We start from the raw sequence: 18,931 nt of genomic DNA on the forward strand, positions 1-18,931 counted from the left end.
GGAGAGAATGTTAGAAAACTTGGGGAAAAGTAGATTTGGCACAAGAAAATTTATTTTGTATTTTGGACATTTATTTCCTTGACCACATTTTCTGTTATTCAGTTCCTATCTAGTTATTTCTGTTGTTTTTTTCTTATGCTAATAAGGTTTTAAGGCTTCTTTTAGGTTTTTCATTTATAAAAATATCCTTGGTAACTTAGTAAAATAATAAAATAGCAAAAAGTGGGAAAAGTTTTATGTTCCATTGATTTTTCTCATTTCAGTTACTTTTTATTTATTTATTTTTTTTGTGCATACAGAACTGGGGTACAGGCCAGAGACTCAGGGGTGGCGAAAGACTTCGCCAGAGACAGAGCGGGATGCAGAACAGGCAGATCAACGAAGTACACTGCTGAGGGGAGCAGCGGGCGGGTCAGGAGAGGTCTGCCTCCCCATGTGGTCACCTCCGGGACAGGCGGGAATCGAACTCATGCGGAAGTGGTCTCAGCTTCTTAGTGCAGTGCTTTAACCCGCTGCGCCACCAGGGAGGGCCTCATTTCAGTTACTTTTGAAGTGTGAATTCCAAGATGTTTTAAGAAGAAAATTTAAATTCATAACAGTTAACATTTATGGTATTTTACTATTTGGTAGTTGTTTATACTCATATGTAGTTTTTACGTACTACTGTCTACTATTTATATATCTTCTAAGTGCACTTTTACTTAATGAAAAGTAGGCAGGCATTTATTTTTGTGTCTCATTAGTGGTTGGTTTCATTAGTTAATTTTTTTTCCCCTGTAATAAATTTCATTGCCTTTATTTTTTTGGGAAAACTGCTTAATTTTCATTTTTACTACAGTGATAGTTTTTAACACTTCATTCCTTTGTTAGTTTGTTACAGCTGTCTTAACAAAGTGCTACAGACTTTGTGGCTTACTCAGCAGGGTGCAAATCCGTGATCAAGATTATGGACGGTTTCTTCTGGGGCCTCTGTCCCTGTCTTGTAGATGCCACATTCTCTGTCTTCACAGGGGCTTTGCTGTGTTCATACCTCTGGTCTTCTTAGGAGGATAGGTACCAGGTCTATTGTGTTAGGACCCCATCTTTATGATCTCATTTAAACATAATTACCTCTCTAAATACTCTGTTCCATGTAAAGTCACATTGGGGATTGGAACTTGAATGTATACATTTTAGAGATGACACAATTCACTCCATTACATGCCTTTTGTCCCCTTTCTCATTGAATTGCTTTTTGTGTGTGCTGAATTTTGAGAGTTCTTTTATATTCTTTTATATTATAGGATGCTATTCTATAATTAGTTTTTTCTTTCTTTCTTTTAGAAGGTTTTTCAAGGAGCAAGTTTTTTGACTTGTATGAGATCCAGTTTGTCAGTTTTCCCTTTTATGATATCAAATAAAAGTATTTTAGCAATATCAATAGATTAAAAAACTGTAATTTTGACAAAAATGATTAAATATTGCAAATTAAACTTTTTTTGCTGGGGTGAATTAATAGAATAAAGGTTTACTAAAAAAATAGAGGCTAGTCAGTTATTAGTAAAATAAACCGCTGGGTGACAATTCTTCATAGGTTTTTCTCAGTTTTGCAACTATTTCCCATAAAGCATTGATAGTTTTTGTTCTGGACTAACTTCCAAGGATGTTTGTATGGCAGGTGGCCTTTGGAAAGAGAATATGTCTACCTTCTTAACAATTATTGTATTTGGTAGCTTCATGATCTGCTTGGTCACCATAGCTGGGAATGTGAACATCCTTATTGAGTGCCCATCTCGTCCTTAATATTCAGTCACTATATCCTGTTTATTGCCACTTTTTTTCCTTTAAAGATTTATTTATTTATGCATACAGAACTGGGGCACAGGTCAGAGGCACAAAGATGGTGAGAGGATTCACCAGAGACAGAATAGGGAGCAGAACAGGCCAACTGATGAAGTACACTGCTGAGGGGAACAGTGGGCAAGTCAGGAGAGGTCTGCTGTGCCATGTGGGTCTCCTCTGGGGAGGGGATTGAACTCATGCTGAAGTGGCTTTAGCTTCTTAGTGTTGTGCTTTAACCTCTGCACCATCAGAAAGGGCCCTTATTGCCACTTTTAAGCAGTTCTTGAATCTGTCTTATATTTTTATCCTAATCAAGAACTGCTCAGATTCATTTAGATGCTAAAGTTGCCTTTACTTAAATCTTTGAATTAGCGATTATTAGTGGATATTCCCCTTCATATTTGTGTTCTTGTCTGGATGTAGGGAGAAAAAAAAGGAATGGTGTTTTTGTCACATCATCTTTCTTTACATATTTTGAAGAAAGGTCTTCGTGTTTGCATATAAAAAACTTTTAGAGTTGGTTTAATTTTTTTTGATGACTAGGGAAAATAAAATAAATTTTTGTATAGAGAATCTGTATGCCTGTTCAAATGGGGATTTTGTACAGAATTAAGATGATGTTTTATACATGTCTTTCATTGATGGACTCTGACATAATCACAACCTGACATTATTTTGAGGGTTAGTTGAGAAATACATATTTAATTATAAATAAGAATTCAGTTACTTGACATTACCTGTCATTACTTCCAATCATAATGAACATGATATATTTTAATATCCATGTAATATGTAACTAAAAATGTGGATTTTTTTCCCTTTTCTTCTCTAATAGGAATGAAGATCTAAAGCAAATGTTGGAAAGCAACAAAGACTCAGCAAAATTGGATGCTATGAAAAGAATTGTTGGGGTAAGTAAAATAGATAATTTTAATTTTAATTTTTGGTAAAGCACATATAGTGATTATGTTATATATAACTATTAATTTTTTGGTTAAATAGCAAATATTCTAATTTTCCCTTTAACACTAACTTGGAATTTCTTGTCTAAAAAAGTTTTTGGAAGAAATACTGAAGCCTTAACATTTAGGAACTTGAGTTTTCACTCCATCTTTTCTGTGTTTTAATTTAACATTTCTCCTGAGAAATATTGAACTAGAGCAGCTTATCTTATTAAAGAGAAAATAAGATTATATACAGAATATTTTGACTTCCAAAAGAGGAATACTAGTTATAAAAAGGTTTTTTGGGGGCACTTTAGGACCTAAAGTATCAAGTTTTCTTCTGTGTGTCAAATTCTGTAACTACCAGTAGAAATGCTTTATTCACTTTAGTGTATAGAAATTCTTATAGGTTATTAGTGAATACAAGAACATTTGCCAGTTTTTTTTGTAATGCAAAATGTACTTAATTTTCTGATCAGTTATTAAAAATTCCATTATTAGCTAAAATATGATGCAGTTTTCTTTATATTTCTGGAAAAAAATATGTCTAATGTTTATAGCACATGTCCATGTGTTATCTTGGCTTGGTGAAATGTGGTGAACTGAGAAGAACGTGAAATGTGTTGCTTTGTGTAATACACTTGTCATAGCTTTTTTATCAAAATGCTGATGAATCGATTATCTAGAATCCATGGAGGAATGGAATATTTTGGTGTATTGAGATCTTTTATGTATTTTCTTTCAGTAAGTGTGGGATATTAAATTTCTTCTTAGCTTACTTCACTTGCCTTTGTGGTCAAAGGATAATGAGAAAATCTGAACTTTTCTTAGATTCCTAAGATTGCTAATTAGTATTATTGATATATATGTGTGTGTGTATAAGCTTATATATATACATATTACAGGATATTTGGTTGGCTATTTTCTTCTTTTTATATTGATGTAACATTAGGACATTGTACAGGTTTAAACTGTACAGTTTCTCACATTAGCAACTATATATATCACTCCAAAGGTTCAGTTACCACTGTTTGTGTGTTATGTATCTTAAGAAACTTAAAAGTAATTTGAAGTTTCAGATATTTTAGCTAAGTGTATTTTAAAAATATTAAACCATGCCAAAGGGCACTGCTTCATTTTTTAAAAATAGGTGTATGATGTTCCATGGAGTATATATCCTACCATTTGTTTATCCATTTGCGTATCATTGAGCATTTTGTTGGGTTCCATGGCTTGGTAATTGTAGACAGTGTTATGAACATAGGGATACATAAGTCTTTCTGTATTAACGTTTTCATATTGAGAGGTATTGCTGGATCACTTGAGATTCCATTTTATTTTCTCAAGAATCTCCATACTATTTTCATGGAGTTTACATCAACTTGCACTCCTAGCAGCAGTGGATGGGAGTTCCTTTTTTGCAGAAGTTAGGTATACCTCATTGCGGTTAGGTATACCTCATTTGATTTGCATTTCCTTTTTGATAAATGATGTTGAATAATTTTCATGTGTCTGTGGACCCACCAGTGTCTTCTTTAGAAAAGTATCTATTGAGTCTAAGACTCAGAGTTAGAACTAGAGTTTGGGGTATTGTTCCTTGTTAGGTGGGAGTTAAGTCATGCTGATGATTGAAATCATAGTAATTTCAAACATTGGTAGTACAGGGTAGTCTGAAAAGATGGTTGTACACAGAACTGTAGAGGATTTTATAAAGAGGACTCTGAAAAGTAATGGTTAGAGAAGTACAGAAACGTATGAAAAGAAAGCCAAGGGCAAATAAATGTTATTTATAGACCCTTTATTCAGATAAAACTAATATAAATATTTTACTCTATATCTTTAATTGGTATATATTTCTTTCATAATATATCTTTTTTTTGTGTATTTATATGGAAATTGTTCTTTGCAGCAAGTAGTTGGGATGAATAAAGTGACTTGAAAGGTCTGTTTGTTAATTCCATAGCTTGCTGATTTAATCTTGTACACTTTTAATGTATGTAGAATTTTTCTTTTCACATGACTAAAAGAAGGCTCAGTCCTAATATTCCATCTTTATTCTTCAGATGATTGCGAAAGGGAAAAATGCATCTGAACTGTTTCCTGCTGTTGTGAAGAATGTGGCCAGTAAAAATATTGAGGTACTGTTTTGGTTCATAGTTTTAATATGTTTTGTGAAAAATAAAATTGTACAATACTTTTCTGTTACTTTGAAATGCAGCATAAGATATTTTGGTATTTTAGAATTTTTGTTGTAATTAAAATGCCCATGATCTTAAATTGACTATTAAAATAGAATAAAAAGTAGACATAATATTACCTTTGGATTTTTGGTGGAGAATGTGAAAGTAAATTTGAGAAAATTCATCTGTAGAGCCATTTTAGTTGAAATTCTGTTCTAAGACCTTGATTTTAAGATAGTTTGTGTCCAGTGAAACAGAAGTATGGCCCTGCAGAAGCAAGGCTTGTTTCCAAGTGTTATGCGTCCAAATGTAGTGCTATTCTAGAGCATCATCATACCTCTGGTAGTCCCTGACTCAGTTTAGCAGATGAGCAGGAGGTGGGGTTTAGTAAGAGCCTTCAATTATTGCACCCTGTATGGAGTATGGAACAGATAATTTTGAGACCAAGTAATGATGGTCAAATGTTCTGCTACTGTGGGTACTTTACCTCCAGTTTTTTTAGCTCTGTGCTTCACTTTGGTAGTTTCCATTGTTATACGCTCATATTAATCCATCTTTCCCTGTCATTTTGAGTCTTTTTCTGTGGTGGGGCCTTTATCATGTTTACTATTAATATGTTCCTGAATTTTAATAACCTATTTAATTTTAACTAATTGCTGAACGTTAGAGAATTTATAATGTTGATTATTGGGTGTTATATTCCTTCCTTAAAATTGTGTGTTCATTTTTTTGTATACATATTAAGTTTATGGAATCATTTGATTGCTTTAAAGCATCATATTATTAGTTGCTACAAAATGTCTTTTAGTCTAGTTTAATATCACTCCTAGTGGTCTGCGTATTTATGACCTGTTCTCTTTCTGACTTGTGGGAAGGTGAGCTACTTACTGTTTACTGTGATCATTGAGACTGTCTGCTTACTTCTTTCCTTTTTATTTTTGATCTGGCCTTAGGCTGTTTTATCTCACTTTTATGCAGTGATGTGCTTAGTCTGTGACTTTTTGGTACCTGGCTATAATGTGCACAGTCTGCCTAACCCTCATTGTGAAGTGTATTGTATGGTTGTTGTGTAAGTGTGTGTGTGTGAGAGAGAGGTACTTGGTGTGAAGTTTCTTCCTTTGTATTCTGCTCATCTAATTGTAGCAACTGTGGGCTTTACAAGCTTTGTTTGTTCTCTGCTTTCCTACAAAGAAAACTTTTGGGTTCTGTTTGAATCAACTCCTTTGTGTTAGTAGACTTATCCTCAATTGTAGGACTCACCTTTATTTTTTTTCTCTTATGGTTTACAGTTCTGTGTTGTGCTGCCTGTTGTTAATGATATGAAAACTGTTTCATTTTTTTCCTTTTGGTGTTCTATTTGGTTAAGTAGGAAGGTAAATTCTATCCTGAAGTTGTTATTATTTTAAAATTATAGCTTTCTATAATAATCTATAACTATTTTTAAGTTTTAAAATATGTGGAATATTGATCAAATGAGAGTCAAAACATCACTCTCGGTTTTCTCTATTTTCCCTGCAGAATTTTCAATTTATAAAATACTTGACAATTCTTTCTCTTTTCTAACTTCTATATCAGAGTTATGTAGCAATGTCTTATGGTACTTTATAGTTACAGTGTATTGAGTGTACTATATACTATTTAGCAATTTTATAATCAATATTTACTTTTTTTTTAGTTTTAAAAAAACGAGGGATTTCTTATAAAAATTTGCATAGGTGCAGGAAAAAAAGAATGACTAAAATAACCATGCCATGAGCATGACAGTAGAAATTTTTGTATAGAGCAATGAGATCAGCTATAATCACATTTTCATTGTATAATGCAAGGACAAAGTTGATGTGAAGTAGACATTTTGCTATTATTTAACGCTTATTGTAGTGCATTAGATATTGTTTCTAATATAAGTAAACTAGTGGTTTAAATTATCTTTCTTCATATAATTAAATGAGCAGTTTAAACAATCTTGTACTTATATTCAAAATCTGAAAAAGTAAATGTGGGCCCTCCCTGGTGGCGCAGCGGGTTAAAGCACAGCACTGAGAATCTGAAGCCACTTCCGTATGAGTTCGATTCCCGCCTGCCGCCTGCCCCGGAGGAGACCACATGGCGAGCCAGACCTCTCCTGGCCCGCCCGCTGCTCCCCTCAGCAGTGTGCTTCGTCGATCTGCCTGTTCTGCTCCCCACTCTGTCTCTGGTGAAGCCTCTCACTGCCCCTGAGCCTCTGGCCTGTACCCCAGTTCTGTATGAATAAATAAATCTTTAAAAAAAAAAAAAAAAAGTAAATGTGAAGTATGTATCATACAATTTCTAGAATACATATGTAAAATAAATCATCTTAACATTTTATTGGAATAATTTGTATCAATATTTCAAAGATCATACTTTAAATTCACTTTTAGGTAGATTTAAAAGTACACTTTATTTATTTTCTTACATTGTTGTTCATTTTTGTGTCCTATATGGTTTCTCCCATCAGGTGTATTCCCCATAGTTCTCCCACCAGTACAGCATCCGTGATTCATCAGCACTGTCCCTTGTGCTCTTCCTTTCCTCATTTAGGCCCCTCTCTTTCCCCTCCTTTCCTGTATGCCTTGGATTTATAGTTTGCCTGTTAGTCATGTCTTTTTCCTGATCCTTTGGTTTCTCTATTTTCCAGTTGCAACAGAAACCATCAGATAGTTTTCTTTCTCCTTCTGCCTCACTTCACTTAGCATAGTCCCTTCTAGCTCCCATGTTGCTGCAGATGGTATGAGTTGATCTTTTTTGATCTCTGAGTAGTGTTACATTGAATACACTCCATTTTTTAAATTAGATAGTAAACACATGTGTTTTAGACAAGTAGACTGAGTAACCACCTTAAAGTCAATTTGAGTAACTTGGGTAAGTTAAAATAAAGATATTTCTTTATGTTCTATTTATGAAATAGATTAAATTAATGTTGAACTATAGTAACTTGATAAAATATTTGTTCTTTCTAGGATTCCAATTTTTGAAGAAATTTAGACTGAACATGAAATCATAAATAGTATTTGCAAATTTTTATCACTACTAGTTTAGTAGATATTTATTAAGTACTATTTATGTGCCTGTTAAATTGTATTAGGGTTTCCTGCATCTCAAATTCATTTGTATGTGGAGGCTTTCCTATACTAGTAGTAATTTTTACACTGTTACCTCAATTCTTACACTGTCTACTTGAAGATAGCATCATATGCTACAGTTAAGGACTCAATCTCCCAAAGACCACAGGCCAGAGTGTTACGTCTCTTTTTAATCAACTGGCTACAAATTGGATGTGTCTATGCCCCCTTCCTGAGGTTTTAGGTGTCATTTACCAACCCCGGTTGTTACCTGTTCTGAGAAATGACTGTAAATCAGAGGTTCCCATCTTCCCCTTTCTTAGTTCAATTGATTTGCTAGAAGAGTACAGAGAAGTCAGGAAATTCTCTGCTCAGTAGTCATCAGTTTATCGCAGGGCATGCTGATGGATATGACTCAACAGCCAGATGCAGTCTCTCCAGGAAAATTGCCCCTATTTTAGAAATATCTCAAAAAGTCACCTTAAGATGCCCTTATCACTTTCAACACTTAGGAAAGCTCAGAATTTTTGAGTATTGTGAGCCAGAAACTGTGGATGAAGTCCAAATATGTATGAGAATATGTATTTGGTCATCTGAATGACCAAATAGATATTTATTATAAATGACAATATTGTACCATTTATACTTCTGAACGCATAATTTCAGAGAGTTATACAAACTGTATGATAGGTTATGGCCATGTTATCTGAGCCTCTAATTTTATTGATATATATATATATGTATTAGTTTTATGATAATCTGGTGTAAGAAAATTCAGATATCTGAAAGAAAAAAAAAATGCCTAAATTTGATTTTAAAAAAAGTGTGAGATGTACATAAATCTTGTGTTAGAATTGGTCATAGCAACAATGATGGCTAATATGTAAAAAATTCTGTCTATGCTAAGTAGATAGTGCTTTATATATCTCAACTTAACTTTATTCTTACAAACACCCCTCTAAGGTTGTTTCTGTTATTATTCCTATTTTACATATGAAAACAAGATAGCAGAGAGGTTGATATTTGACCCAGAAGGTCATGCAGTTAATATGTGTTCCAAAATCCAAATTGTGGTATCTTAGAACCACCCTTTTAGAGCTATTTGAGTCCTTTCTCTTTCTACTTTAATGTTTTTGACATATTTCCAGCTTCTGGTTTTAGGTGTTCTTTGACAAGTATCTGGTACTGGCATAACTTTCTTATCTTTTAAGTCTGGGTAGAAATGATTTACACCTCAATAGTAGTAAATTAGTTTTCAGTGTATTGCAGTTCTTCCTGTTATAAACAAAATATTCTGTACAATTACTGTTCATTCAAACCTATACAATTCAAGTATTTGTCAGTAGTAGTCTTTTGTTCACTTTCCTCCGCCCTCCCTTTACCATCAGCTTCCATTATGTAAACATAATTATTGGTCTGTTTGTTTTGGACTTTTTTTCATTCCTGCAATATGTTGTTAGTTTTTTGAGACATGCTTGATCCTATAATGTTTAAGAAAACTGACATAAGCTTCTTAAAATTTATGTTCAAAGAATTGATTGATATTTCATTGTTTTCAAGTGCAAAATTTCATTTTGATAAGTACATGCTGCCTTCGACACACAATTGTATGTCATCTGCCATTCGATGTCAAATGATACCAAAAGTGACCTAGTAAGCAATCAGTGGTCATAGTACAAAAATAATCAAAGGTTTAGTCAATAGCTCATGAAGTTTGATGTACAAGTATTGATAAACTAATTAAACAGATCTGCCTGTGTTCTTCCAGCCTACTGGGGCTCTTCTATGATTAGCTTTACAGCAAGGAGTGTTGTAACATTGAATGAAAGTAACTGATCAGAGAATGGTGTAGTCACGGAGCTTTAAGTACTCCCATTTCTGGTCACAGAATGGTTTCAAGGAAAGTAGGCTTTCTCTGCACACCTGCAGCCAGTCAGTGCATAGGCCTCTTGTGGTCAATATTGATTGATTCTTATAACAGAACCAGAACAAATTTAGTGTTTTGCAACCTTCTGTGATTTAATATTGTTATGCTTTTTGCTATAACAGTCACAAAAATCCTTCACCAATAGTGAGTAATTATAGCAATACTTGCTAGCTCAGCTGTATTTCTGAATGTTTCAGAGTTGCCAAAATAAACCCCTGGATGTATTCTGGGGTTCATAATTCAGCTTTAAAAATTGACTATATGGTTACTTGGTATATAAAGGTGTTGCTAAGAAATGAATTACAAGGGGATCAGAGGGTAGGTGGACACTAAGACATCTTTCTGTAAAAAACTTTTTCTAGAACTATATAGTAAGGTCTGAATATAAGAAGAAAAAACAATAACTTTGGGGGCAATCTTCTTAATGCCTATAATTTCTTCACAATATGTTGGTGACCTAGGCATTCTTCAGTGAATTATAATGGCAGTAACTTAGACAATAGATGTGGCAGTCTGATAGGAAGTGTCTTAATTTTTTGCATTAGGCTGTGATTTCATTCAGTTGCTAGTTATTCAGTCTGTACTACATGCCAGACAATGTGCTAGGGAAGGTTCTGGGAATATAAAAACAAATAAGAAATGATTATGCATAAAATAACTTTATATTAATTCCATTGTAGAGTTGAGAAAGTCTTATTTAAATGCATTTGTTAGTTAATTTGATATATTGAGTCAGTCAACCAGCAAGTGTTAATTACCTTCTAGCACTACTCTAAGCTGAAAAACTTAAAAGTGTTGGGGAGACAAAGTCATCTTCAAACAATTAAACAAGTATTTCTTTTTTAAAGGTTTATTTATTTATGCATACAGAACTGGGGTGTAGTCAGAGGTGCAGAGATGGTGAGAGGACTCACCAGAGACAGAGTGGGGAGCAGAACAGGATGACTATTGAAGTACACTGCCAAGAGGAGCAGAGGGCAGGTCAGGAGAGGTCTGCCACAGCTTGTGGGGTCACCTCCTGGGTGGGGATAGAACTCAAGCTGAAGTGGCTTTAGCTTCTCAGTGCTGTGCTTTAATCTGCTTCACCACTAGGGAGGGACCACAGAACTGTTTTCTTAAAACTGACTTAACCATTTTTAAAATTCATAGTTCTATTTAAATATATAATTCAGCATGTTGAATTATATTTTAATGATTTGGTTGCTCTGTTAGATATTATTGTCACATAATTTTGGAACCTGTTTTTTTTTATTTTTATGCACGATTACTTGATTCCATATAATCATTTAAAACAAGGGTGTTTCATAATATATTTATTACTATGTTCAGTATATTCTGAAGTTTGAGAATACTGATTTAAGCATAGAAAGTAGAAGATTGTGAATATGCATGCAAGATACATTGATGATAGAGATGGGCAATCTATGGAATGATATCATCTTGACACACTTCACAGTAGAAAATTTTTATTGAATTGATAATAGTAGTACTTCAGTTATGGGCTTATTGAATTAGAGCAGATGCAGATGGGATGATGAGATAGTTTTCTAAGAATTACAAAACTGGATTGGACATTGTACATTAATTAGAACACAAGCTTCATTAAGGATCAAGTGATTTAAAGAATTGTTTGGTTATCAACAGACAGGAAGTTTTAGACACACACACACACATTCTATCTTAAGAGACCCTGAGCTGTGGAAAGGAGTAGTCTCCTGTTTTGTCAGGGGTGACAACAGAAATATCTGAAAAGGACTGCTGTTGTAAGCCACTACATGTAATAGATACATGTCCCTATTTCCTGATTCTTTCTATGTAGGGCAAGTTATATACAACTCTGTGCTTTATTTTCTTCATCTTTGAAAAGGAGATCATAATTGTACCTTAGGTAGATATAAGAATTAAACGAGTGATATAATGTAAGTACAGGGTCTCGTATACTTTAAGTGCTCAGCAAATTTTAGCTGATAAATTATAGTAGATAGCAGTGAAGAACAAAAATATTCCTAGGCAGAGAGTTATTTATTTTGTATGTATAATTAAATTGAATACTGATTAGAATGACAGATATTTATGGAAAAGAAAGGCTGAAAACTTCTTCAGATGACAGACCAATGAAAAATAAAAAATACAATACATGATTCTGGATAAAGAAAAGAAGTTCTATAAATATTGGGTTTTAGTAAAAGTTTTTAAATACAGATTTTCTTTTTTTGGTAAAGGGTTGTATTGTTACTTATTTCCCTGGATTTGAATATGTTAGCAATTAAAAAATATAGGTGAAGACTTATGCATCTTCTGTGAATTAATCTTGCAAATTTTTAATAGGTTGTGTTGAAGAGTGATGGAACTTATACTCAATATCTGAAATAAAAGGACAATCAATTTATTGGCTACTATAGCAAAGGAGAGCTATGTTTTTTGGGCAGTTTCTTTGAGCACAAAAATTACTGATACATAGAGAATTTTTGGTAAAGGTAGATTTAACTTATATAGACTTTTTGACCCTGGTGGGTTGATATCATCTGTATTCAGTTGGGTGAGACTGCTGTTGATTGATTAGTACTCAGGTGTATATTTATTGGAGTATTTGCTTTTATTACCATGCCACTTGTCTAGTACCTTATTTTCTTTTTTAAGATGTCTGTATTTGATACCTATATTTACAGTTGTTAGTGACTTATAATTGGCAGGGTTTTTCTTTTTATTCCTTCTTAAAATAATGGTATATCTAACAATAACAGTGTATCTCAGATGGATAAAATAAGTGTACATTTATTTTTACTAGTAGAGGAATAAAATTGTATAATATTGCATAATGATGAAATGAAATTGTATCATTGCTTAGTACTGTTTTCTACCTATAAAGACTTTTACAAGGGTATGCTTTCAATATCAAGTATGGATTTATTTAATTCTGTGTAGTGGCTGCTTAATATGTTATGTAGATGTATTGTAGTTTATCTTACTGTTATCATTCTTTGTCCTATAGTATTTTATACTTATTTTACAATATAAGCTATGACCAGATTCATTATTTCAGAAAAATTGAGAATGGATTTGGTATTAAAATGCTGAGTTTTTATTTTCATTCTAAGATTAAATTTTTTTTTTTTTGACAGATCAAGAAGTTGGTATACGTTTATCTTGTTCGATATGCTGAAGAACAGCAGGATCTGGCTCTCTTGTCCATAAGTACTTTTCAGCGAGCTCTGAAGGTAAATAATAGAGTGAGCGAACAAATAACTAAGTTTTCTGCATACTGGATACTGTGTTACAGTGGATGGTGTGTGTCATTTAAAGACATGAAACAGCAATCTGTTAAATGACACAGTAATGCTTTGAAAAAGTTACTAGCTCTCACAGTGCATATTCAATACCCCAAGAAAATAATTCACTTATCTCCATGTATATTTTAGTTTCTGTGTTCTTGCCATGTATATTTTAGTTTCTGTGTTCTTATGTTTTCAGTGTAATAATTTTCACTCATCTCTTCATTGTTACACCAACTACTTCTTGAAAGTGTCAAGGAAGGGACATAAACTTGTTAAAGATAAATTCAATAATCCACAGCATTTTTTTTTATTATGAACCGCTTAAAACTCAGAACATTTATTAATAAATCTTCAACTATAATTTCACTTATTACTTTGCTTGTCAAAACATTATTTAGAGAAATACTAATTCTATTACCCATTTCTGTATGCTGGTTGTTTAAATACCTACGCCTCCACCCCCACCCCCATGTTTAAAGAACCTCGTAACTGGATCATAAAATTTTGAAATATAGTGAACTTGAAATTTTGATGTATGATTTTGCACTTTTTTTAGGATCCAAATCAACTAATCCGTGCAAGTGCTTTGAGAGTTCTTTCAAGTATTAGAGTGCCGATTATTGTACCTATTATGATGCTCGCTATTAAGGATGCTTCAGCTGATTTATCACCATATGTTAGGAAGAATGCAGCCCATGCCATACAGAAATTGTATAGGTAGGTGCTTTGGTGCTTGCTTTTTTTTTTTTTAAAGATTTATTTATTTGGGCATACAGAGCTGGGGTTACAGGCCAGAGGCTCAGGGGCAGTGAGAGGCTTCACCAGAGACAGAGTGGGGAACAGAACAGGCAGATCTATGAAGTACACTGCTGAGGGGAGCAGCGGGCGGGTCAGGAGAGGTCTGCCTCGCCATGTCGTCACCTCCGGGGCAGGCGGGAATCAAACTCATGCGGAGTGGCTTTTAGCTTCTCAGTGCTCTGCTTTAACCCGCTGCACCACCAGGGAGGGCTGGTAGGTGCTTTCTTATACCAAATATCTCTACGGTTACCTGGAATGTTATAACCCTTGGAGGATTATTTAATTCTTAAAACTAGTTTGTCCTTACACTAAGTAAAAGCCAGTGACTGTAGTTCTCTCTCCACATTCTTTAATGTCTTTAATTTTGTCTGTGTAGTTTTTTACTTGTGAACCTATGAAGGCCTATGATAATTTGTGCATATTATGTCTTAAAAATAATCAATATTTGGATTCTCATTAATATGGTCTTTTATGTATACATTCCTTTATATTACTAGAAAATGAAGCTATTTCTCTGTTTATTGTGGGATAGAGTCTTTAAGTGTTTTATCCTTGCATTTTCTTTATCTGATTTTATTCTGGAGCAGTTTTGTTAAATAACTAAAAAATTTATTTAAATGTAGTATATTATCATATTTGTATGACATTTGCTAAAATATATGACTTATTTGTTGAAAGTGAAGTGTCTAAATAAAAGGTAATTATCTGTAATATTTTGGTTTTTGTTACCATTTATTTCACAAATTTTATCAAGACCATTTGTGTTTCTGGTGGTGTATTATGAGCTTGAAATATGTGAAAACAGCAAAGGATTTTGTACTTGGGTAGAGCATTCCACATATTTAAGGGGGAAAAAATCAAACATGAATATAATTAGGGCAATCTGTAATCAAATGAGGTAAAAGCATATGCATATATGTGTGTGTATATACACATTGATAGTGTTTTTGGTAGGCTTAGAATCAGACATTTTCTTATGTTATGGCTACATAAAGAGGTTAGGAAAACCCACTTGGAGGAGGGAACCTGGGTCTGGAATATGAAAGAATTTAAAGGTGTGAATGTTCAATGTTATAATATGTATAAACATAATGTTTATAAAAACAAAAACTCATTTTCATAGGTTTACTGTCAGGCAGTATTATGCTTCTCTTTCATTATTTTTTCTCATTGTAAACTTAGAGCATAAGATCCAGGATAACTATTATTATTTAAAAGTCTATCACCAGGCTCCAATTTTTTCTGCCCAACCTCAATTCTTACCGCTGCTTGCCTTAAATGATAGTCTAGTAATAGCTCAGAACTACCTTTTAGTGCTCTTCACAACGTGTTTCTGTCTCATCTCTTATTCTTCTTATTCCTCTTTTTAATTTGTTCCTAGAATATTTCCTCCTTTTTTCCAGTTCTAATATCAAATTGTTTAAGATTCATCCTGAGGTTTCATCTAATTTAAGACACTCTTTACAACTCTTTGCAACCTCTCTGGTGCCCTTCCTTTTTTATCCCCATAATCTTTTATATGCATTTCTGTGATATGGTATTATTCTATTTGGAGCTAAATTTGCTAGACACCATCTTATTTATCTCTGTACATCCATTTTTACTTGCAGTGAATAAGCAACATGTTAGAAATTGTGTGTTGTTGTTGTCTATTTTTGTGCTTAAAGCTGCAGTTCTCATTTCTGTACATATGTGCATTGTCATGTTTATTTCATAGCTTTAGGTGGCAGATTTTATAATGGTGAACTAAAATGGTAAAAAATTCTGTATATATTTTTTGATAATTATATATACGTGATTGTTATCCTGTTATTTTCCTCCCTATTTAAAAAAAAAGTTTTGGTTAATCTACTTGTCATGGTTTTCTTAAGGTTTTACAACTTTATTTTTTAAGCACATCCTTAATGGCATTAGTATCTGGGCTTAATAGGAACAACTTTAGAGGAAAAAGATTTGGGCATGTGAAGAAAATCTTCCCAGTTTCCTACTTTTTTTGAGTTTGACGTAATTCTTTCTTCCCTCTTTTAATTTCTCAAGGTCCTTTAAATGATTAACTCAAAGGGGAAAAAATTAATGTCAGTTGTTTTCTTTTTATATTTTAGTCTTGACCCAGAGCAGAAGGAAATGCTAATTGAAGTAATTGAAAAACTTCTGAGAGATAAAAGCACAGTAAGTTATATATTTTATGTCAAAGTAAAATTGTGTTTTATATTTTACCATTGTATATTTAACACAGTCTAACTGCTTTTGAAATGGTATAAATAATGGTACTTATTAAAATTCTTGAAGAATCCAAACTTCTGAGTAAAAAGGATTGTATTTAGAAATTTAGTTTGTTACAAGTTTCTTTATCAGAGTCTGAAGAAGAGCAAGTTAGGAAAAAAACATTTTTTTAACCTGTGACTAAATTCTTGAGAGCTTTTAGTGCTCAAGATTTTATTTCAAATGATTTATGTATTAGAATTTTTAAAGGTGGGATCACTTGGGAACATGTAATTGTTTTAAAATGAACCAATAAAGTGATAACTGAAAGATAAGAGAATGTGTTTTTTGAAAAATAGTCTGAAGCATTTTCATGTATAGAGGTCTATTCTGTTGGCTGGTAAGGATTCTCACAGGCAAAATAAATCAGCTTTGGGGAATGTGTATATCTCCTCCCTTCCTGACTTCCATTCTGTGTGTATGGTGACATGATAAGATATTTAGAAATATTTGTGGAAACAGACCTCGGAGCTCATGTAATGTTTTCTTTCATGGATATTTCTGCATTCATTAAGCAAAACTATTGAGGAAAAGGATTACAGTTTATCTTAGGATATCATCAGTGAACTTGTAATATCTTTGTTTAGATGCTCTCAATATAGTGGTCCCTAAACCCTATGCAACTGTCCTCTGGCTTAGCTTATATTCATCTGCCCTGGGAAATGCTCAGTGTATTCTTGAGGAAAATATATATTCTGCTGATATTGGGTGGAGGGTTTAATTGGCTTATAGGATTGTATAAGTATTTTAATTAGCTTATAATATTATATATAGTATTGTATAGTACTTATTTCTTTGTTGTTCTTCTATCTGCTGGTTCTATTCATGATTGAAAGTGAATTATTTCTTAATGGGATCTCCCTACTATTTATTATAGAACTGTTTTCTTCTCCTTTCAATTCTGTCATTGTTTACTTCACATAATCAGGAGTTCTGATGTTGGTTACACACAATTTTATAATTGTTTTATCTTCCTTTTATAATTGTAAAGTGTCCTTTTATCTCTAGTAATGTTTTTTTAAGTCTGTTTTCTCCAATATAAAGGCTGTTCATGAAATATTTCTTTTTCCATCTTATTACTTTCAACCTGCCTGTATTTTTTAATTTAATGGGATACCAATAGATGGCATATAGTTAGATCTTATTTTTCAATCCTGTCTTGACAGTATGGTCTTTTTATAGAATTGCTTAATCTAGTCACATTTAATGTTACAGATATTGAGCTGCCATTTTGCTTTGTTGAATATCTTTTTGTTCCTCATTTCACCTCTACTGCTTTCCTTTTACAATAAATGAAGAGATCCTGTTAAATGTTGAAATTCCTTTAATGGTACTCTTCATTGTACATTTTTGAAAGTATTGTTTTATTTGTGAAGATTGTACTCGGAGATTTCATTCCTAAGCAATTCAACAGGTTTCTCTTAGTCTACATAATAGCAGAAATCTTCATTGCATTTCTTTTATTATAACTGATAGAATGTAGGCAGTGAACAAATATGGATTAATTCAGTAAATGAAGACAGATGGAAAAAAAAACTTGGTCCTCTTGTCTTCTGTATAGCATGCTTGCCGTCTCCTTCTAGGATCCAGATATGAAATCAGTATTACTAGTATATGGCTAACTTCATTTTAGAAATAGTAATAACTCAATTTCCTTGTGCAAGATATTTGCTAAGTACTGTGGAGTATATTAAAGGGATACAAAATACAGATTCCTTATTTTAATATGGTTTATCATTTCTACTGCATTGTAGGCTGAAAGAAATTTGGTACATGACCTAAGAATGAAATTTCCATATGAAATGTAATGTATGCATGCCTTCTCAAACAAGATGCAGCAAATAAGAAAACTTTGGAATTAGACAGAATTGGCCTTGAGTTTCTTCATGTCACTTAGTGCCTATTATTGAACATTTATAAGTTTTAGTTGCTATATTTGTAGGGTTTATAATTCTAATGCATAAAGTGTATTTGGGGGAAAGAGAGGTTATATATAAAACTCTCAGCACAATGTATGACATCATAATAGGGGATTAATAAAAATTCCAAAAGTAGAAGTAAGTGATTCAAGAAAGTAGAGGACTTGATTTCTTTATAAATTTGGAGTTTCTATTCTTGGATTCAGATCATTTATTTCCAAAATACAGTTGAAAGGAAAAATTACTAAATACTTTGTCATCGTAGGCATTAAATATTTGTTGAATTATTATAGATTTAGCTTCTTAAGTTTTTGGTGTTAATATCTGGTGTTTGCTGTTATTTTTCCAAAGTGGTCTGTCATGCTTAGTTTTCATGGGTAAAACTTTGGGGGCTTTAATAACCTATTATTTATGAAGAGCTCCATTTTCCTAAAGTGTCAGACAGTATATGTTTGATTTCCTATATTAGAAACATATCTATTATCTATTTTTCTTTCTGTATTAAATAACAATAGTTTAAATTGGTACCTCTAATTTCAATGCAGTAAATTCAGAGTTCCTTCTAGCTTCCTATCTTTTCAACTTCCGACACCCATATTAACAAATGTGGTTCCCATTATACTCATTTGCTTAACTCCAGAATGCAGAGGAAGTGTTGTTTCAGAATTGCTAACATGTAGGAATAGTGAGAGGTATGTAGTTGAGTTAAATATTGGCATAGTGCT

General features: G+C 32.9%; 1 protein-coding gene across 2 annotated transcripts in view; it reads left to right on the forward strand.

Annotated features, from left to right (window-relative positions):
- Positions 1 to 18,931, forward strand: part of AP3B1 (adaptor-related protein complex 3, beta 1 subunit) — a 191,498-nt gene that overhangs the window by 14,764 nt on the left and 157,803 nt on the right. For both annotated transcript variants that reach the window (XM_004678186.2, XM_012721952.1), the window contains exons 2-6: positions 2,657 to 2,732; positions 4,829 to 4,903; positions 13,075 to 13,170; positions 13,784 to 13,944; positions 16,128 to 16,194. In XM_004678186.2, coding sequence (XP_004678243.1) covers positions 2,657 to 2,732; positions 4,829 to 4,903; positions 13,075 to 13,170; positions 13,784 to 13,944; positions 16,128 to 16,194 — 475 coding nt within the window. The remainder of the gene's footprint in view (positions 1 to 2,656; positions 2,733 to 4,828; positions 4,904 to 13,074; positions 13,171 to 13,783; positions 13,945 to 16,127; positions 16,195 to 18,931) is intronic.

The sequence above is a fragment of the Condylura cristata genome, unplaced genomic scaffold (assembly GCF_000260355.1).
Source record: "Condylura cristata isolate star-nosed mole 26May11 unplaced genomic scaffold, ConCri1.0 scaffold00007, whole genome shotgun sequence".
In the NCBI taxonomy this organism is placed as follows: domain Eukaryota; kingdom Metazoa; phylum Chordata; class Mammalia; order Eulipotyphla; family Talpidae; genus Condylura; species Condylura cristata.